The 22,444-nt window shown below is 27.5% G+C and overlaps 2 protein-coding genes across 20 annotated transcripts; one reads left to right on the forward strand and one right to left on the reverse strand.

Annotated features, from left to right (window-relative positions):
- Positions 1–3,042: 3,042 nt before the first annotated feature.
- Positions 3,043–6,532, forward strand: LOC114182721 (uncharacterized). Of its 19 annotated transcripts, none has more exons than XM_085675728.1 (13): positions 3,043–3,288; positions 3,431–3,514; positions 3,628–3,838; positions 3,907–3,971; positions 4,124–4,299; positions 4,396–4,431; positions 4,545–4,625; positions 4,706–4,755; positions 4,824–4,888; positions 5,036–5,212; positions 5,314–5,347; positions 5,760–5,876; positions 6,266–6,532. In XM_085675728.1, exons 3-8 carry the CDS (start codon positions 3,812–3,814, stop codon positions 4,708–4,710), a joined length of 390 nt encoding a protein of 129 aa, XP_085531854.1. In that variant the 5' UTR covers positions 3,043–3,288; positions 3,431–3,514; positions 3,628–3,811; the 3' UTR covers positions 4,711–4,755; positions 4,824–4,888; positions 5,036–5,212; positions 5,314–5,347; positions 5,760–5,876; positions 6,266–6,532. The 19 variants fall into 19 exon arrangements, 7 of the variants coding, with proteins under 7 accessions (XP_085531854.1, XP_085531857.1, XP_085531858.1 ...); XM_085675731.1 differs by having other exon boundaries at positions 4,579–4,625; XM_085675732.1 differs by having other exon boundaries at positions 4,579–4,625; positions 5,052–5,212.
- A 9,927-nt stretch (positions 6,533–16,459) lies between these two features.
- Positions 16,460–20,794, reverse strand: LOC114191897 (mechanosensitive ion channel protein 6-like). The gene is made up of 6 exons (XM_028081344.2): positions 20,609–20,794; positions 18,555–20,437; positions 18,317–18,440; positions 17,432–17,725; positions 17,140–17,342; positions 16,460–17,050 (listed from the first exon to the last, which is right to left on the reverse strand). The coding sequence occupies exons 2-6, from the start codon at positions 20,402–20,404 to the stop codon at positions 16,765–16,767; spliced, it is 2,757 nt and encodes a 918-aa protein (XP_027937145.1). The 5' UTR covers positions 20,405–20,437; positions 20,609–20,794; the 3' UTR covers positions 16,460–16,764.
- Between the last annotated feature and the right edge of the window lie 1,650 nt (positions 20,795–22,444).

The raw sequence follows: 22,444 nt of genomic DNA on the forward strand, positions 1-22,444 counted from the left end.
AACAACCCGCAACCACCACAGCGCAACCTCGTTGGACGCTTCGTGACTACAGGTTATCGGTCATCTATTCCTGTACCACCGGATAATGAAATGACTTAGTTATCCCCGACTTAAATATTTATATCCGGAAATACTATAATTTAGAATATAAATTATCATTACAAATTCTTCATAATGTAAAAAAAATTATTTGCATTTTGAATTATCCTTCAAATTTACAACCCATAGTGTAAATCTACGGTACGAATCGTATATTTTGAAATATAAATTTGCTTTTTGAGTTGTCCTTCAAATTTATATTATATACCGAGTTGCCCTTCAAATTTACATTATAAATTATTCTAAGATGTAAATTTACATTTTAAATAATATAATTTACAAATTGTATTACAAATTATATAATTTACATTATCAGACACCGACGTTCAATATAATATATATATTTGTTAATTTAAAGTTTAACTGTTTTTAAATTTTATTTTTTTGTTTTATTTATTTCTTAATATATCATATATATATATATATATATATATTAATGTTTTATTTTATTTTTCAAAAATATATTAAAAGATACATGATAAATAAAAAATAAATAATAATCTAAAGAAAAAATAATTAAAATTTTAAAAGAAATTAAACTTTAAATAAAATTAAAAACAGATAAAACAGAATAATATATATATATATATATATATATATATTATGCTTTAAAAATAAATGAAATAAAAAAATACTCAAACTTTAAATTAGAAAAAAATATTTATTCTGTTTTAACTTTTTTTTAATTATATTTAAAGTTTAAGTTTCCTAAATTTTAAATGTTTTTTTTTGTTCATTATTTTTTGTTTTATAAATTTTTTATGTTTTCATGTTTATTAATATATATTATAAAATTAAAATAAAATATTAATATATATATATATATATATATATATATATATAATTATTAAACTCCAAATTAAAAAAAATAAAAAACAAAAAATTTATTTTGTTTTACTTTTTTTTTAAAAATAATTTAATGTTTAATTTCTTTTGAATTTTAATTATTTTTTTAATTAATTAATTATTTATTAATATATGTTTTTAAAATATAATAAAATGTTATTATTTTTTAATATATATTTCAAAAATAAAGTAAAATAATATATATATATATATATATATATATATATATATATATATATTTTTATGTGTGTTTTATAAATTTGTACATAATGCTTATTCTCTTGTGGTTGTGGTTTTTTTCAGATTTTGGAGGGTTTCCATATTATGTTTCTTGTTTTAATCTTATTTCTCTATTAATAAGGTAATTCTTATTAGTTGTTCCAAACAGTCGTCTCAAGAGTTATGGTTCAGTAGGATTTTTCTTAGTATGTTCTATGGTTGCAGCGTAATCTAATCTTTCACATCAGAAAATATTAATTTATTATTATTAGAGAATCATCATTATTTGTTGAAGTTGCAACAATAAATTTGATGAAAGGATCATTGTTAGCATTTTATTGATGCGGTCTCAAAGTGTGTGGTGATTATACACGGACATTGGTTGGTTAGCATTAATGGAGGGTGCATGATAATTCTTAGGAGGACTTAATTCGAAGTGGAAATTCTTGGGATGATTTAATTCCGAGTGGAAATTCTTGAGATGGTTTGATTCTAAGTGAAATTTTTTTGAATGGTTTGAAAATACTGGGATGATTTAATTCCAAATGGAAATTCTTATGATGGTTTGATTCCGGGTGGAAACTATTGGGATAGTTTGATTCCAAGTGAAAATTCTTAGAATTGTTTGATTCTAAGTGAGAATTCTTTGGATAGTTTGATTTCAAGTGAAAATTCTGGTAACGACTTGATTCCAAGTGATACTTCTTATGATAGAGTATGAAGTATGCTGCTGATATAGACAATGAAGATGTGTTTATTTTAATCAGGATGAAAAATGTTGGACCGATGAAAATAACATGTCTTGAAAAATCCCACATCACATAGGATAACCTAGGAGATGAGTGTTAATGATTATATAATGAGCTCTAAGTCCATGATATTCTTTGTTTATGTTTAAGACACTTTGAGTTAGTGTTGAGTTTTTCTTATCCTTTCTTGTCAGTGTAGTAGAGTGTTGTGAGATGTAATTAAATTCTTACTTTAGATGGTATGAGTGTATTTGGGATCAAAGATTTGAGAGTACTTCATGTGTATTGTATAAATTTGCACATATTTTTTTGTTGTTGTAATTTTTCTTCAATTATAGGAGTTTCCACATCATATTTTTATGTTCTTTGTTTTTATTTTATTTATCTATTATTAAGGTAATTCTGAAAATATTTGTCCAAGAGACAATTATTTTAAAAATTATTAAATATTTTTTATCTGTTACATATCTATATTGAAATCACAATCCAAACCGGTACAGTCCATTTAAATCCGTCCCGCAGTCCGTTTTTTCTTGCATTAATTTAAAATTTTTGACTTCGTGATGTATGTTTTAAGTGTTATGAAAATGATTTATTGCTCGTGTTGATTTATCGAGGTCCCTTCCATATGCATTCAAAACACCATATCCATGATCCAGTTATTACAAGCATATATTTTATCCACTGCAACTGAATTTATTTCCACGTGTACCCGTCATGCATTTCCTCCACCATTCACTCCTTAGTTTTGCCACCATTTCACTGTAAGTTACATTGTTATTCTATCCATCGTTAATTAGTTGAATGATATTCATTTTTATTTAAATTTGTTAGTTTGGTATTTATCTTTTAAAAATATGTCAATTTAATCATAACTTTTAAAAAATTAGAACTCAATTGATACATTTTTAAAAACAAATATCAAACTGACATCTAATACTATATACAATTCTAAACTAACAAATGGCAACTTTTTTAATATTTTAATATTTCTGAACCACTTATATTCAAATTTTACTTTCTACAAGAGGAAAATACAGTTACGTGTCAATCTTTTAGAATTTTGAAGATTAAAAATTAATTCAAAAACAAATTACTCTCACACTATTTTTTTCTGACTCTTCGTGTTCCACACACGATACCTCTCTCTCATTCTCTTTCAAACCACTTCAGCTTTTTCTCTCTCTTTCTCACTCGCACACACCAAACCTCTTCAGCTTCCTCTCAACCTCTCAACTTTTCTTCTTCTCTCTTACTCCACCAGTGTTCGTCCTCCATCTACCTTACACCAATTTTCTTCTTCTCAAACTTTATTTCTCGGTTGGATGAAAATTTTACTCTCAGATTCATGAGCACAGTGAGTAACACAAAAAAGGTAACAATTTTTCTGCATTTTTTCGTGTTCTAACATATTTAACTAAGTTTTTTTGTTGTATTTCTTGGTTGGATGATTTTTTTGTTGACAGATCTACTTATTTTTGTTGTATTTTTGGGTTGGATGGATGTTTTGCACCCAGATCTACTTTTCTTTGTTGTATTTCTCTGTTCTATGGATGTTTTGCAGTCAGATTCACAAGCATAGTGAAGAACACAAAAAAAAGGTAGCAACTTTTTTGCGTTTTTTCATTTTTCTACCATATTTGGACGAATGTTTTGCTCTCATATCTACTTATTTTTGTTGTATTTCTGTGTTGGATGAATGTTTTGCTATCAGATCTACTTTTTCTGATTGTATTTTTCTGTTCGAGGATGTTTTGCTCTCAGATTCATGAGCACGACAAAGAACACCAAAAAGGTAATAACTTTTTTGCTTCTTTGCGATTTTTGTTCTTCTGCCATATTTAAACACTTTTCTTTGTATTTATTCTCTGTTGGGTTAATGTTTTCTTGTGAGATTCATGAACACGGTGAAGAACACCAAAAAGGTAACAACTTTTCTTCTTCTCTGTGATTTTTTTGTTCTTCTACCATATGTAACTATTTTTCTTTGTAGTATTTTTCTGTTGGATGGATGTTTTGCAGTCAGATTCACAAGCACAGTGAAGAACACAGAAAAAGGTAGCAACTTTTTTGCATTTTTTCGTTTTTCTACCATATTTGGATGAATGTTTTCTCTAATATCTACTTATTTTTGTTGTATTTCTGTGTTGGATGAATGTTTTGCTATCAGATCTGATCTATTCTTTCTGGTTGTATTTTTCTGTTCGAAGATGTTTTGCTCTCAGATTCATGAGTACGGCAAAGAACACCAAAAAGGTAACAACTTTTTTGCTTCTTTGCGATTTTTGTTTTTCTACCATATTTAAACACTTTTCTTTGTATTTCTTCTCTGTTGGATTAATTTTTTCTTGTGAGATTGATGAACACGGTGAAGAACACCAAAAAGGTAACAATTTTTCTTCTTCTCTGTGATTTTTTTGTTCTTCTACCATATGTAACTACTTTTCTTTGTAGTATTTTCTGTTGGATAAATGTTTTGCAGTCAGATTCACAAGCACAATGAAGAACACAAAAAAAGGTAACAACTTTTTTGCGTTTTTTCGTTTTTCTACCATATTTGAATGAATGTTTTGCTCTCATATCTACTTATTTTTGTTGTATTTCTGTGTTGGATGAATGTTTTGCTATTAGATTTACTTTTTCTGGTTGTATTTTTCTGTTCGAGGATGTTTTGCTCTCAGATTCATGAGCACGGCAAAGAACACCAAAAAGGTAACAACTTTTTTGCTTCTTTGCGATTTTTGTTCTTTTACCATATTTAAACACTTTTCTCTGTATTTCTTCTCTGCTAGATTAATGTTTTCTTGTGAGATTCATGAACACGGTCAAGAACACAAAAAAGGTAACAACTTTTCTTCTTCTCTGTGATTTTTTTGTTCTTCTACCATATGTAACTACTTTTCTTTGTAGTATTTTTCTGTTGGATGGATGTTTTGCAGTCAGATTCACAAGCACAGTGAAGAACACAAAAAAAGGTAGCAACTTTTTTGCGTTTTTTCGTTTTTCTACCATATTTGGATGAATGTTTTGCTCTCATATCTACTTATTTTTGTTGTATTTCTGTGTTGGATGAATGTTTTGCTATCAAATCTACTTTTCCTGGTTGTATTTTTCTGTTCAAGGATGTTTTGCTCTCAGATTCATGAGCACGGCAAAGCACACCAAAAAGGTAACAACTTTTTTGCTTCTTTGCGATTTTTGTTCTTCAACCATATTTAAACACTTTTCTTTGTATTTCTTCTCTGCTGGATGAATGTTTTCTTGTGAGATTCATAAACACGGTGAAGAACACCAAAAAGGTATCAACTTTTCTTCTTCTCTGTGATTTTTTTGTTCTTCTACCATATGTAACTACTTTTATTTGTAGTATTTTTATGTTGGATTAATGTTTTCTTGTCAGATTCATGAACACTGTGAAAAATAACACAAAAAAGGTAATGATTTTTCATCTTCTCTCATATTTTTAGTTCTTCTACCATATTTCCCTACCTTTTTTTGTAGCATTTCTATTTTTGATGAATGTTTTCCAGTCAAATTATTGAAAACACCCAAAAGGTAAAAACTTTGTTCTTCTATCATATGTAACTATTTTTCTTTGTAGTATTTGTCTATTAGATCAAGGTTCTTTTTGTGAGATTTATGAAATTATTGAAGAATGCAAAAAATGTCTATGTTTTTTTTCTTCTGTCCAATGTTCTTCTGTGTATTATTCTTCTGTTGGACCCATCTTTTTCTTTGTCATTCATTAACTAATTGAAGAACACCAAAAAAGGTCAATGCTTTTCTTCTTCTGTCTGATTTTTTCTTCTTCTACCCTATGTAATATCTAACTCATTTTCTTTGTAGTATTTAACAGTTGGATCAAGTTTTTCTCTGTCAAATTCATTAACTAATTGAGGCAAGGACATCCATCAAGATTTTGGGCAAAATAGTTCAATGAACTCCTTGAGCAACATAAGAAAGGTGAAACTGGTTGAATCAATAGTTACCTGCGAGATGATTTAGATTTTTTAAACCTGTTTAATAGATAGTTATCTTTCAAAAATCTCTTATTTTGTTATTAACAGAGTTCACTAACAATCTTTCGTTTTTAAAACTTCATTTATTTTTTTCTTTAATTAACAAAGTGTAGTAACATACTTCAAAGCTGCATTTTTGAACATTATTAACATATATTTTTTACATTTAATTATTTTATCTTATGAAATTATTTTATATATAATATTAAATGACTTTAATATATTGATAATAGTCAGTAACAATTTTTTAGTTTTAAAACTTCATTCTATTTTTTTGTCTTTTTCTTCCAAATTTTATTCTTTACATAACAGACTTGTAATGTTTTTTGGAAGGATGAATATGTGGGTGTTTGAGAAGAATGAGGGAGCCAAAAGATGTTTGCTGAAGATGCAAAGCTGTGCTCAAGACATTTATGCAATTCCTAAGAATAAAAGAGCACACAAACTAATGCAGAAAATTTAATCTTTGGGTAGAACATTTATGTTTGACAGAGGTTGGAAATGGCATGTTGAAGAAGGTATGCATGGGAAGATACAACATTCATTTAATTAGTGAAGGAGTGCCATGTCCAAAAAAAACATAATTGGTGGTCTGCATAATTAATGTTTTGAAGTAGTAAGTATTATACTAGGACACTTTAAAAACCTTTTCAAAGTTTCTTGGGGAAGGTAATCAATTTTTAAAAAAAATCCAAAGTTTCTTGGAGAAGGTAACTAATTTTTTTAGAATAAATTAAATTAAAAATTGTAATAAAACAAATTTATTAAGATTTGGTGTGGAATTTACAAATATTACACGATATTTACTAAAACGTTTTGCAGCCTTGAGAGTGAATAATTTCAAATATAATTTTAATGTTATTTTATAAGATAATATTTACTATTTGAGAATTATAATAGTGAAGTAAATGAAAATTATAAACTACAATTCATTTTTAAAATAAATACAAATCATAAAGAGAGAATCCAAATTTTCTAAATTTTTCAACAAACAAACTTAAAATAAAGCTCATGCTCCAATAAATATTTCTTAAAGTTTAATAGGTTAAATCTATAACACACATTCTAAAAGTTTCATAGTAAAAAAAAGATTTATAATTTAAAATTAAAAGAAATACATAATGACTCAGTTTGTAATTATCAAATATTTTTATATAAATAATAATAATTTCTCCTTTCTATAGACAAAATTAGATATTTTATAATTTTTGTTTTAAGAATAATCATTAAATATGACATATTTTTTTTGAATATGATCAATTAATAATTTCTTATTAATTAATTAATAATAATAATAAATAAATAAAAATTACTTACTTTAAAGTTATTTATTTACCTAATTAAAAATTAAGGCTTTTATTTTTATTTTACCTAGCTTACCAAAAAAGTTTATATACTTTTCAAATCTTACTTTTCATTATTCAAAAATTAAAAGATGTTGAGAAGAATAAAAATAACTTTTCAGTTTCTTCCAACACTACTTTTCAGTTTCAAATCTTACTTTTCATCCTTCAAAATTAAAAGATGTTAAGAAGAATAAAAATAACTTTTCAGTTTCTTTCAACACTACCTCCAATGTAAACTTTGGTCTCTTCCAATATCTTTTTGCCATTAATTAGCATTAATTATGAAGAAACCAAAGAGGTTTTGTCTGTCTCAATAAATATTATATTTGAATTTATTGTATTATAATTTTAAATGAAAAATACTTTAAAAAATCTGCCTACTTTCTTGAAAAAGTTTTACACTGGTTTCAAAAATCTTCTCACCTTCCATTAAGTAAAAGTCATTTTGAATTATCGAATATCTAATGGTATCTAATCTAATATGTAATACATAATATTATATACAATTGCAAAGCTAATAATATTCTTTTGAGTTGTAAGTTTAACCATTATTAAACATAAATATTATAAATAAATGAATAAATAGTGAATAGTAAACAACAATTAAATTATAATAAAGAACAAAGATAAAAAGAGAAATAACAAAGAATAAATAACCAAATAAATAAATATTTATTATATATAATATATAAGAAATACATTTACTTTAGACTTTCTAAATTTGTCAATAAATAAATAATAAAAGTAAAAAACCTGATTGCACACATTTATTAATAAATTTATTTTTCATTAAATAAGTGTGCATATATATATATATATATATATATATATATTGAATTGAAATATTCAAATATATACAACATTCATAAATACATGTTCAAATATATGTTATAATGCATTATAAAATGTTTGTTGAAACTAAATTTCAAAATTAGTTTATTAGAAACGAAGATGTTCTCTGCTTTTTAATTCAGTGAGAAATCTCTTTTAACATATTAAATAATAATGTTTGGATTTAAAATTTGAAATAATAATAATAAATGCAAATAAAATTATTTACTTTAAATACATTTATTTACTAAATTAAAAATTAAGACTTTTGTGTTTTTTACTTGGCTTACTGGATATGTTTTTTATACTTTTCAACAAATATTTTTCATCTTCAAAAAATTAAAAGATGTTTAGGAGAATAAAAACAACTTTTCAGTTTCTTTCAACACTACTTTCAAGATAAAATTTTGGTTCTTCCAACACATCTTTATAACTAATTAGCATTAATTATGAAAAAACCAATTTTAGTGTCTCAATACAATGTTATATTTGAATTTATTGTATTATAATTTTAAATGGAAAATGTTTTAAAAGATCTACATACTTTCTTGAAAAAGTTTATATTGGCTCCAAAAAATCTTCTCACCTTCCCATAGAGTAAAAGTCATTTTGAATGACCAAAATCTCTAATAGTATCTAATCTAATATATAATTATATACAATTGCAAAACTAACAATACTATTTTGAGTTCTAATGTGCATTGTCCCAAAAAATACATAATTAGTGGTCTTCATAATTAATATTTTGAAGTAAATATTACAAAATAACAACTTTAGAAACTTTTACAAAGTTTCTTAGAGAAGGTAGCTAATTTTTATAAAATAAATCTAATTAAAAATTGTAATATAATAAATTAATTAGGATTTTGTGTGAAATTTACTAATATTACACGACTGAAATGTTTTGTAGCATCGAGAGTGAATATTTTAAAATCTAATAGTAAATCTTATTTAATAAGATAATATTTACTATTTCAGAATTTTTATAGTGAGGTAAATGCAAAACATAAACTATATTTTATTTTTATAATAAATACAAATTATAAAGGCATAATCCAAGTTTTTAAAATTTTGAACAAACAAAATTAAAAAAAATTTCTCACTCTATGAATTTGTCTCATTAATGATAACATAGACTTTTGAAAAGTTCAAAAAAGAAGAAAGATTTATAACTAACAAATATTTTTATATAAGTATTAATATTTTCTCATCTTCTACAAAAAAAAAAATGTATTTTATTAATTTATTCTAAAAATAGTCATTACATATTACACTTTTCTTAAAATCCAATCAGTTAATAGTTTCTTAATAATTAATGACAATGTTAATAAATGCAAATAAAATTAGTTACCTTAAATATATTTAATTATCAAATTAAAAATTAAGAATTTTTTTTTTACCTAGCTTACTGAAAAATATATTTATATTTTTCAAAATCTACTTTTCATCTTCCAAAAATATAAAGATATTAAGAAGAATTAAAACAACTTTCCAATTTTTTCCAACACTACTTTCAAGGTATATTTTTTCAACCTCTCAAAAAACTTTTCACATTCTTCCAACCCTACTTCCAAGATATATTTTTATAACTTCTCAAAGATGAATGTCTTCGTCATTAAATAACATTAAATATTAGAAACCAACAACTTTTTGTGTTTTTCATTGCAATGTTATATATGAATTTATTGTATTAAAATTTTAAATGGAAAATATTTTAAAAATCTATCTACCTTTTGAAGAAAGCTTCATACAGGTTTCAAAAATCTTCTTAAATTTTATCAATCAACACTTATGTCTTCCAATATAAATGTCAAAAATATAAAGAATAAATGGAAATCTATTCGTCTTCCAAGAATTTTGTATTTTGAATTATGACTCTATTTATTATGAACAACAACAATCATGATTTGTGGGACTCAATGAATCATGAAGTATCAATCAAACATATAATTAAAGTTTAAGACATTCACAAAAAATATTATTTATCAATTTTAAGTATATAAAAAATATAAAATTTTTATATCATCATGTTGTTTTTTTGGAGATGTTATCTGCTTTTTTATTTATCGTTAATGATTAATACAAAATGCAAAATCTTCTTCTAATAATGTGCTTGAAAATCGATTGATCTAATATTACTTATTACGGTTGTATTCTTAACTTTATATCAATTATGATTTTAAAATATTGCATTGAAAACCAAAATCTTCTTCTATTAATGTATTTGAAAATTGATTGATCTAATATTACTGATTATGGTTGTATTCTTAACTTTATATCAATTTATGATTAAATTTAAATATTAATTTAAGAATAAATTTATATTTATGTAGAATTAATGTAATATTATCATTATATATTTTTATATAATATTAAATTACATTGAATTTACATTGGGATTTTTTTTCATTTAATATCCTTCGAAACCGAACTTTTCTTATAGTTGATTTTTTTAAACATCAAGCAGCAGATAATATTAGGTAATATATTCCTTCCGTGTGTTTTTAGAATAAAATTCAAAATTAATTCATTGAAAATAAAATCGTTCTTTGGTTTTAAGTTGTGAAAAATTAATCATAATACATATAATAATATTAATAAATTTTGGATTCAAATTTGAAAACGATAGTAAAAGAAAAAGGATGTGATAACAAAATTTAAATTTAACATTTAAAATGAAAAATATATACAAAAATTAATTTTTGTAGTAAATACTTTAATATTATTGATAAAAATATATAAATTCAAATATTCAAAAAAATTGATGATCCATAATGATATAATAATATATTATAAAATATAATAATATGTAATAATGTAAATATAAAATATAATAATATTAATATAATTAAAATATAAGGTAAAAAATAAAAATTATAAATTTTTTAAACTTTTAAAGATATGGAAATAATTAACTATTTCAATTTCAATATTATTGCAAGATTAAGATTCAAAAATTGGGATTCGAAATATATACAGTAACATTTTCTCTAAAAGCGATTATCAAACTGAAACTTTCGAATGAAAGTGGGTACTCTTTGACTAATTAAACCAAAAATATATTAATAAAATTTGAATTTTGACATTCAAAAAAAAAATTGTGAAATAGTGTAAGTTTTTTAATATATTCTTATAATGTCTCTAAACAATTTTCAAATATTTTTAACTTATAAGAAAGGTTCGTATTTAATATATTATCAAAATCTAAAAAATGATAAATTGAAAAAATTTAATGAAAATACATTAATATTCACAATTAAAAATAATAAAAGTTAAAAATATGATATAAAAAATAAATAAATAATATAATATTTAGGAACAAAACTTCGTGGTTCTTAATAATATAATAATATATTAATATATTAGTCTTAATATGATAATAACAATAGTAAAAATAATTAAATAATTGTAAAATTTAAATATGAATTTTTACATATTTTTAAATAATTTTTACATATTTTTGATGTTTTACACAAACTTAAATAATAATTTAAAAAATAATTTTTATAACATAGACATTGGTATATCATTACAAGTTAAAATTATACATTCTTAAAATTTTTAAAGATATAAAAATCACAAATGATCTCGATTTCAATATTTTTTTTTTCTAAATTAAAATATATATTGTCAACTTTGAAATTCAAAATATTTAGTAATAAAGTTTGAATTTAAATTTTAAATTTTAAAAGCTATAAAATATGGGAGCAAAGTTAAAATTTGAAATTCAAAATTCAAAAAAATTGTGAAAAAAGGACTTCAATAGAGGGTCTACCAGAGTCTAACCTTTGTATTTTTGCATAGTGTACTATTTATATTTGTCTACATAGTCTACATTTTGTAAGTTTTGGTTGTTTACTATTTATATTTTGTTTGCAGTCTAACATTTGTATCTTTAAAGAATCTACTATTTATATTTAGGTGTAATTAGTCGGATAATACTCACTTTTGTTTCGATATGTCAGTTTGATACCCGCTTTTAAAAAGGTGTCAATTAGGTCCTTTTGAGAAAAAAAATATTAACGTCATTAACGGTATCGATATTTACAAGAGTGAAAGGAATCTAATTGAAACATTGTTTCAAAAGTTGGGACTCGATTGACACATTTTTAAAAGCGAGTACCAAACTGACACATCTGAAGAGAGTGAGTACTATCTGACTAATTAAACATTACATTTATATGCACCACGATCTATCATTTGTAGCTTTATATCGTTTACTCTTCACATTTTTTATATCGTTTAACATTTGTAACTTTATTAACTCTTTATATCGTCCATCATTTTTATTATTAGAGATTTAACTATTATATTTTTCTAAATTTTTTACTCAATATTTCATTTAAAATTAAATTAAATTTCTTAATTTTAATTAACTAAATCTTAATATATTATTTAAAATATTAAAAATATATATAAATAATTTAAATACATTTTTATCATAAAATCGATTAAAATATTATTATTGAATTTTATAAAATAAAATTTATATTAAATTTAATTATACTTTAACAATTTTACCAACTTTTGAAATATACTATAATTTAAATATAGAAGAAAATAAATATACTATAATTTTTAATTTTAAAATTCAAAATCCCGTGCGTTGCACGGGTAAGAATACTGGTATTTATATAAAAGTGAATATCATCCGATTAATTAAACCTGTTATCAAATATAAATGAATCCTAAAAGACAAGTTATAAGAATAATACAAAATGAATGATCATGAGAATGTCGGTTAACCCAAGGATTTGGTTAATAATTCATGCTTCGTATTTGTTTAATCCACAACAAATCTCCACAAGGTCTCTTGTAACTTTTTCATCTCATATGGATTTCTCTTAATTTAATTCCTCTAAAGTTTTACTACATGTTGTTGGCCTCTAAATTATAAACATATTTGTTTGATCAATAAATAATAATAATAATAAATAAATAAATAAAAAGTAAATAGATAATTTTTCACATAAATAAAGATCCTGACATACAATAACTGTACATGTAACTAAAACCACTTTTAATTGTAAATCCGTATTTCCAATCTATCTTTAATATAAACAAAGAAATATAAACATATTTAAATCTTAGAAGAACAAAAGAATTTTTTTTTTGGATAATGTGTTTATTATATTTATAAAAAAAAGTACGTACATATATTAAAAAACTTATTATCTTAAATCAGTGACATATACTAATTATGATGATCCAACCCATTTGTATAGATAAAGAATACATTTTACATTTAAATTTTAAAAAGTGAAAGAAAATGAAAACCAGTAAAAGGTTAAATATATTTTTTACTATAAAAATTGATACAAGTATCAGATTATCAGTTTTAGTTGCACTCGCTTAACTATAAATCAAACAATTTTTTCTTAGAGAGAACCTAGGATGGAATTATCCGTCATAAAAGTGAATTTAAATTGCTTACGTATTTATGATAAAAATATAATTTAGAAATTAAATATATTTTCATTATATTCACATAATTACCGTCCACCTTTAAGTTGTTTACAGATTTTCTTATATTTAAAAGTATATAATGGATATTTTCTCTTTTCTAAAATAAAAGTGATATCATATATAGTCTCTTATATTTTGTTCGTTTCCGTTGAATGAAAAAAAATAAAAGCGTTATACCTCAAGCTATTTTAAAGAGATTTGAGAGTAACTTTTATCATTTTTACTAATATGTTCCTTTTTACCATAGTTGTCATTGACAGAGAAGCACGAAGATAGGAAAGTGGGAGTCTAACGGGTTTAGTGAACCAAATGTGTTTTTAAAGAAGTAAATGGAGTTGGATACATTTTAGTTGGATCCGATTCAAACTTCAAAAGCTTTGGTGCATTTGTCTGGTTCCATTTTTGTTGTATTCTATTCCAAATTCATGAAAAAAGCTTTTGGTGCATTTATCCGATTCCATTTTCCTTGTATCTATTCTAAATTCATGATTACAAATGTTTAACTTTTTTTTTCTTTAATAAAGAAAAAAAACCTTCAAATAACTAATTTTTGAAATCAATTATATTATAATATTTATTTTATTCAAATTATTATTACAAATGTTTAATTTTTTCTTCTGCATTAATAAAGAAAAAAATTAAAATAAATAATTTTTCAAATCAATTATATTATAATATTTATTTTATTGAAATAATAAATATTAATAATAATTTTTTTCATGATAAAAAAAATTAAAATTAATTACAACTTATCTAAATATCATTTTATATTACTTTTAACACTAAAGACAATCTAATAATCTTACTTTATTATCTACTAAATTTTATTTTTTATTAGTCACATAAGTCAAATCGTTCACAAACTTTCACAAATTTTACTCTCAAATTAACTCCACTATCACCTACAAATCCCTTAAAAAAGATAATATAAACTTCACCCTCAAATTCACTCTATCTCCCTCAAATTATTCCTCCCAAAAGAGAAGATTTGAGAGAAAGGGAATGAATGGATTTGAGTGGATTTAAGAATAAATTATGTGTTCTTTTTTTAAGGGATTTAGAGGTGGTTGTAAGTAGATTTAAAAGTGATTTTTATGATAGTTTGTGAGAGATTTGATTGATATAATAAATTAAAAAATATGTTTTAATAGAAGTATTGATGATATTACCATTTTATCCTTTATGTAATAAGTAGTATAAAATTATATTTGTATGAGTAAATTTCTTTTGTTAATTTATTTTAACCAGTAAAATTGAAAAAAAAATTAACAAAGAAAAACAAGGTTCAACCATCAGGCCGACACCAATAGGATACATGGTAACATAAAGTTTATGTACCTGAGATCAGATCTACACATGCAGGATTGAATCCCCTCCCTTTAAGGCATACAAATATGTTCTATGTGGGATAAGATCTCTCACTCTTATGCCCACAAAGATATGTTCCATTAGAGGTGAGATCGGATCCAGCTTTTCAATCATAGAGGGTAAAATTGTATTTCATTAATGAATGAGCTCAAATGACCTCCCAATACGTGAGATCGAAAAATTGATAAATCTTGTTAATCCCTACATTCTCTTGTTCTTAATTCTTTTGAAACGAACGTCGAAATTACTATGTAATCCGTCTTCACATCTCCGTTCAACCTCAAACGAACACAATATTAGTCTTTTAGGAAGAAGGATTAGAAGGAGAGGAAGAGATTGAAAGGATGAAAGGATAAAGTTAGTGTTGTTTATTTTAAGGGATTCAGAAGTGATTTTGGAGTGGATTAGGGAATGAAGTTTGTGACTGAATTGACTGTTGTGACATATTAAAAAAGCTTTTAATAGATAAAAAAGTTAGATTACCAAAATGTCTTTATTGTCATAGATAATATAAAAAAATATATAAATGATTTAGAATTATTTTTATAAATTTTATTGAATGATTGAAAATATAAAAGAATTATTTGTATAAAATGAATAACACAATATATTTTGTATGAAAATAAATTTAATATATAAGGTAGAAAATAATTTATTTACGTCGAGATTTTTTTTATAATAATTTTAAAAGTAATAAATTTTTATTATAATCATAATAAATTATTATTTGTGTTACTAATTTTTATTATGTTGTTTTTCCATAATAAGAAGAATGAATATAAGTGAAAGGGTAATTTGGTAAATCTGACCGTGCTACCCTCTAATCTCGCTGTAGGTAGTGAAATTGGATTTTTAGTGAATCTTCCTGATCATCTCCTCCCATCACTTTGTAACATTTCCAAAAGAATACCTACTCACTCACTAATCATTGTTTCCTAATCTTTGTGAATAATACATCTATCCAAAAGAACGCAGTGTTAATGATTTGTCACAAGGGTTTAGGATTTGAATCCATATACAGTGAGAAACCCAAATATATGTAGGTATAAAAAACAATTGATTGGCATTCTATTCTTACTTTATCAAAATTGTTCATCAAGAATTTCCTTTTTCTTCTTCTTTGCTTATTCTGGAATCTAATACTTTTCATTTTCAAAGATTTGAATTAAAAACGGTCCCGGCAAAGTTTTTCAACCTGCTTCTGCCAGTTTATCTTTTTCTTTACTTATTCTGGAATCTAATTACTTCACTTTCTTATGCATGCAAACTTTTGGGATACAGTTCTTGTGTTTTAAACACACTCTTATCCCACGATGATATTGGAATCGCAAGCTGATCTTCATTAAAAGTACCATCCTCCAAAATAACGGAGAATGTTGCATTCCAAGATAAGTAATGCTGCTAAAACATTACTTATTCCACTAATATCCTGTTACAACGAATAATAAACAAATCTATATCGATAACAACATCGTGTTTATCTCCCCTAATTCTAGATAAAAATAAAGCTATTCAGTATCTTCAAAATAAGTGCATTGCAAGCTCTGAGAATTTTGAAACGCGCGAGTTCATAAGATAGAAACAGGGAACTTTGACAGTGAAAGTATAAACAAGGTAGCGATTACTACTACTGATTTCACGAAATCTACTACATGCGTGTGCCTAGACATGCTTCATAGGTACAGACTAAGCTTGGTACATGTGAAACTAATCTAACTAAGAAAAACCAAAGCCATTTTCTTTACACATGCTATCCTAGCAGTTAATGCCTCGGGTATTCCACACAAAATGGGGCTTTGAATTGCATGAATTTGGTTCTGCTCAACTTGGAGTCGATTGCCAACTAGGTGGAAGCCGTTCAGAGGAGGTAGGCACGGCTCTGACGTTAACGTCCAGGGGCAGTAAGCGGTAATTAAGGTCGAGTTCCCTGAAAATCTTGATCAACTCTTCAAGCAAAAGGGATCTTCTGTTATGCCTTTCAGTCTGATCTTGGAAGTTCATTCTATGATTGGGCCAGATAGCCATTTTCACCATGTGTATGTCTAAATGATCCCTCACTACTACAGTAGGTGAAGGATACCAGTGCTCCTTCTTGTTGTCACAGAAACTGCATTGTGAACAGAAGTAGTTTCAAGCACTCAGATATCACATTTAGAACAAAAAAAAAATAAGACAAAGAAAACAAGACAGACATACCTGCTTATTCTGTGTTTTATAAGTGAAATCTTTTCAACTGGGGTGCATACATGTATGTAGAATTCGATAATATCTTGCATGTCAGGACTCCGGTAATAGTTGAATATAGCCTTGGTAGCAAGGACACTGTTAGGGATGATCACCTTATGATTATCATATTTCAGAAATATGGTTGTCAAGATGTTCATTTCTTCTACGATCATCTGAAATTATGGGGAGCAAGAATGGGGAGAAATTAGGATGTGTCTACACGAGAACACAATCTATAAAGTCGTGAACGGAAGAACATTACCTGAATCCCATCAATTTCACATCTATCTCCCACGTCAAATGGGTGCATGACAAATAGGAAAATAATTGCCTCAAATATGGTCTTGCAGGTGTTTCCAAATATAAATGTAACCAAGACAATCTGTGAACTCAAAAAGACAAGAAATTTGGTGGTGGCAAGTTCCAATATCAAGAGCCAAATAATCAGTACAACAATTCCAACTATAAAATTGAGCATTCGATGAAGTTTGTTCACTGCCGTTTTTGTGTCATTTAGTGTCAAAGCGAGCGCTCTCCTTTCCCTGAAGGCATTGACCTGGATGGTTAAATGCAGGATACTGCTGTAAATACTATAAAAGCAGAGGCATAAACAGTTGCATGAAATCATGAATTAAAAGCACAAAATGTTGCATATAACATTAATCCAAACCACTCAAGGATAAAAATATTGACTCTGAACTCTATGCAAAGATTATTCATAATAACAAAACTATCTTTCGAAGCATGCGAGAACATGCATCCATTAAAAACGAATTGCAGTAGGAAAATGACATCAGCTAGTTAAATTACATGCTGTCAATCTTGTGTGCATTGTGTCATCTGCGCAACTGACAGACAGATTCTAAGAAATGAATTGGATTCTACCACTACCCCCTTCCAACTGAGCTTTGGTAGTAAATACACTATTACATGCCAAGGTTTGTGACAAATAAATAATTTCATAGAACCATGTTGAAAACGTAAGAGAAAACATCAAGTAAAGCAATCGGACAACGAACAGAAAAAGAAGACATAACAGTAACTAACTACATGTTTTTGACGCCACATTAAATATATGTATCCAGTTCTTCTCTTCAAATTAAGCTGCCTATGTTATATGTTATGTGTTATGTTAGTTAATTCTCACCACCCAGTTCTTCAAGGCAGCTTTGCTTATTTTCCCAGAATCAGATGCTCCTTCGAAGAGATTCATGGTTTTTGCAGCTTCGTCTTCTTGCATAAATCGCATTAAGTCATCCGGGTATATAAACCTGCAAAAAACAGAAAGCAATGTGAAAACAGAGAAAAGGATTTCTATAAACTAGAAAAAGTTGTATGCAATGCAGCAAACAACAGATGAAGGTATAAGTAAGTAAGTAAGTAACCTGCAGCCACGCCTAGCAACATTATGAAATATTTTCTTAGCAGCAACTTTTGCCTCGTTTTCACTTCTGATCTGCGTGGCGTTCTCATCGTCATTGGCGCTATCAAGTATCTGTTCATCCAAGGTGCTAAGAGCCCCATGCCGGACCATGTTCATCAACCTTTTCATATTCCAGGCAGAGATATTGTTGGGATTGAGCTTATTGAGGTTATCAATGGTGATGACATTATCGTCAGCGCCCTTAGAAAGAGGCCGCGAAAACTTTCCGCTCTTAGCTCTGGGGCTCTTGGCCAGCACTCCACTCCTGTACCTCCCACTCTTCATGTTAGAAAAAGCAGTTGCCTTAAGATCAGGGGGTATGGTAACCCCAGCATTCTGCAGCTTCTGAACCTCATCGGCGAGCCTCTCTTCCTCTTCCTCGGCCTTCTTAATCTCCACCAATGGAGGCCCCGAGAGCGTCTCAATCACATACTGATTGAACAGTGACTCCTGAATCCTATCAAAGTACGTGCTCACATGGAAAGAAGATGCCAACACCTTCACCATGAGAGTCTTGAGCAACCACACCAAAGTCCCCACAAGGAAACACACCAACACCTTGTTAACATACTCCAGGAAATTACTGTTTGTCTCCCTCTGCACCCTCTGGTCAAACAACAAATGCCATGCAATGAGCACCAGTCCCAACCAAACGCAATTCTGAACCGCTTTCTTCACACCGTACACAAAATACAACACCCTCTTCCTCAAGAGGAAGTTCCTCTCGATGCAGTAGACGGCAATCCTAATAACCCAATCGGAAACCAATCTCCCACAGATCAAAACCAGAACCATAACCTCCCATTTCCACAATTTAAGCTGCCACAGATGCTTCTCCCTCAGAAAGGGAATGCAGAGGGTGGCTATCAGAAACCCAGTGATCAAAAACAAACTCACCCACTCCAGAAGAATCCAGAGGCTGAAATGAGTCTTCTTAAACTCGTCGGGAAAATCCTCTTCCAAAAACGGATCGTCGTCTTCCTCATCACCCTTTTTACCTAAAATCCCGGACTGGAGCTGACCCGATTTCACGACCCGACCCGATTTTCTCTCGGGTTCCTCTGGCGGGTCCAGCAACCTGGATCTCGTTTTGGCCTTCAACAACGCGGATTTTCTCTGCATGGAGAGGTTTCTCTCGAAGGAAGCGTTCGAGGTGCACCGAAGGACCTCGCCATCCTCAACAGGCGACGGCGAAGGGGAGCGGCGATGATCGTGCTGCGGCGGATGCGGAGGGCGTTGGAAGTCCGCCATCGTCGACGCTTCCTTGCTGTGCCTTCTTCTGAAGGTGTCGTTCTGCTGTTCGAGGAGATTCGTATTGGGAAGGGGTTCATCGAAGGAGACCTTCAGCTCCCTGGAATTGCGAAAGTTCACCGGAGACTCCTCCACCGGCGTCAACCTTCCTTCGACGCCGTCCTGCTGGAGCTCCTCCATTTCCAAATCCATGTCCAGCTGCATCTCACCGGAGGCCCGCTGCTTGTGGAGGAACCGCCCAATCAGCTGCGACGGCGGGTCCTCCGTCTGCCGGAAATCAAAACTCTGGTCAGTGGCGGCGGCGGCGGCGGAGGAGGAGGCTTCGCCCCTCCAGAAGTCGTAGCTCGAGTCGCGCCAAATCTTGTTGGCCTGGGATGGATTGGCGGCATCGTCGATTTTGACGACGTAGTCGCCGGCCGGCATTGCGTTGTGGCGGTTCCTTTCTTGCTCGAGGAGAATGGGTAGCTGCTCGTGGTCGGAATCGGGGTTTCCGGCGCCGGAAAACCTTTTTGACTGTTTGAAGGAACCATAAGATTTGAAGGACTTCCTGATAGATTGCATCAGGGTTCCAGGCAGAAATAAATGCTGCACTTTCTATTCAAATATCATAGCAAAAATTAAATCCACAATAATAAAAATAAAAATAAAAATTTATTTTAGTAAAGTGGAGGCGAGAAAGTGAAAGAAAAATCTCTAGCTTTGGTGACCAAGAAAAAAAAATATATATGAATGGTATTTTAGGCTTTTGAGAATAGAGAAAATTACAGATTGAATTTGAAATGGTCTTTTCTTGATGCTGTGTTGACGCGTGTAGTGCAGATTCACAACAACGACGATGTTGTTGAGACGATAATGTTGTTTTTAAAAGATTTCAGAGAGAGAGAGGTGTTATGGTTAGGTTAAGTAGTGTTCGTGTTGGTGTTTGGTGTGGGACGGTGGGAATGGAAAACGTTGATGTTGTTGGTGTCGTTGATGATCGATGATGTTTCTGGAACATCCGCGTTTCTGTTCTTCGATGTGGGGCCCCAACCCCATGCTTAAAGTGCTGATAGGTCAATAGGGTGTCATTTTTTTTTCTTCCGTGTTAAAAAAAAAAAAAAACTAATACAAAATTATTTTAAGCAAAAAACATTGCTATCTGTGCTGGAGTTGTGCTTCGATTTCAAATCAATTGTAACCTACCTTTGCATAACTTTTCAAAATTAGAAAGAAAAAAAAAAAAAGAGTCGTTTTGTTTGTCATAACCTTTTTTTGTTCCCTTTATCGGCCACGAAAGGTGCAAGATTTTTCATACCTTTCTGTCAAACAGTTTAAGTTTTATATTATACTATTAAATTGGTTTCAGTAAAATTTGACTCCAAACCAAACCACTGTTACTTTTGCACTGTTAGATTAATTATTGATTTGTAAGAATTTAACTGTAAGTGCCTAATTTCCTCTAAATTTCTGACATGATTTTAATATTAAGATTTTACGTTACACTATTGTTTTTATTATTTTTTTTGTGCTTATCTCTATGCAATCTTAATTATTGTATTTAATATAAATTCATATTAATCGTCTCATCTCATTTTCACCACAAAATAGTTGCAAATTAAGTACGAGGTCAAATTAAATTTGACATAAAATAGTCAATGTTAGTTTGAAGTTTGACAATTAAATAATTATTAATAGGTACTGCTTCCAAAATATCAGTTTTGTTTATGCTGTCATTAAAATGTGTAATTGCAAATAATACATTATCAGAAGTGATTAAGCATGCTCAAATAGATTAAATTTAATTAAACTTATAATTATTAATATGCATTGATATCATATTTTTATATTTAAAAAAATTGAAAAAATTAAATATAGTAGTTAAAATATTATAAATGCATATTAAAAAAATTTTAAAGACAAAAATATTTTTTTAAATTTTAGATAATAAATTTTTTATACAAACAAGAACTTTAGAATTTTTAAAGTCTCAACTCAAATTAATACTTTAATTATTATTTTTTTTATAATTTTAGATGTTTAACACTATTTTTTTCTGATTTTGTTTTTGTTAATTTAAACTTTTTTATGTTTAATTATATTTATTTTTTAGCAACATAAGATATATTTATTTTATTATTTAATTATTTTTTAATTTGTATCGATGAATATTAAATAAAATACTAAACACACATAGTATTTATGGACATTTTTGTCCTTTAATTAAAATAAAATTACATCAATGGTTATTAGATCAAATTTTAGTTTGGATAATGATATTTTAACCCACTTTTTTTAATCCATCTTTTTTTGACCCACTTTTAATTTACTATCTCAATCACTATTAGATCATCACATCACATCATTAAAAAGAATAAAAAAAGATGATCTAATGGTGATTGAAACAATAAGTTAAAAATGGATAAAAAAAAGTTGATTAAAATATTATTTCTCTTTTAATTAATATCACACTTAACTATGTACTTTTATAGGATTCTGTGAATACTAACTATTTCTAAAGATACTAGTTAATAAGACTCTTTAATTTATATCATATTTATATATTTTATAAAGATTTTATAAAGATTTTATTTTAAAAACTAATAAAGCATTCTTTCTAAAAAT

This window comes from Vigna unguiculata, chromosome 7 (genome assembly GCF_037176805.1).
Source record: "Vigna unguiculata cultivar grain cowpea cultivar isolate G323 ecotype 2 chromosome 7, ASM3717680v1, whole genome shotgun sequence".
Classification (NCBI taxonomy): domain Eukaryota; kingdom Viridiplantae; phylum Streptophyta; class Magnoliopsida; order Fabales; family Fabaceae; genus Vigna; species Vigna unguiculata.

Coding starts and splice junctions, on each gene's coding strand:
- LOC114191897 (XM_028081344.2), bottom strand. CDS start 20,404: ATGCAATCTATCAGGAAGTCCTTCAAATCTTATGGTTCCTTCAAACAG. Junction 17,726..18,316: donor CTGCCTTGAAGAACTGGGTG/GTGAGAATTAAC, acceptor TTAACCATCCAG/GTCAATGCCTTCAGGGAAAG. Junction 17,343..17,431: donor GTGAAATTGATGGGATTCAG/GTAATGTTCTTC, acceptor CCATAATTTCAG/ATGATCGTAGAAGAAATGAA.
- LOC114182721 (XM_085675728.1), top strand. CDS start 3,812: ATGAACACGGTGAAGAACACCAAAAAG. Junction 3,972..4,123: donor AGTGAAGAACACAGAAAAAG/GTAGCAACTTTT, acceptor TTCTGTTCGAAG/ATGTTTTGCTCTCAGATTCA. Junction 4,300..4,395: donor CGGTGAAGAACACCAAAAAG/GTAACAATTTTT, acceptor AATGTTTTGCAG/TCAGATTCACAAGCACAATG.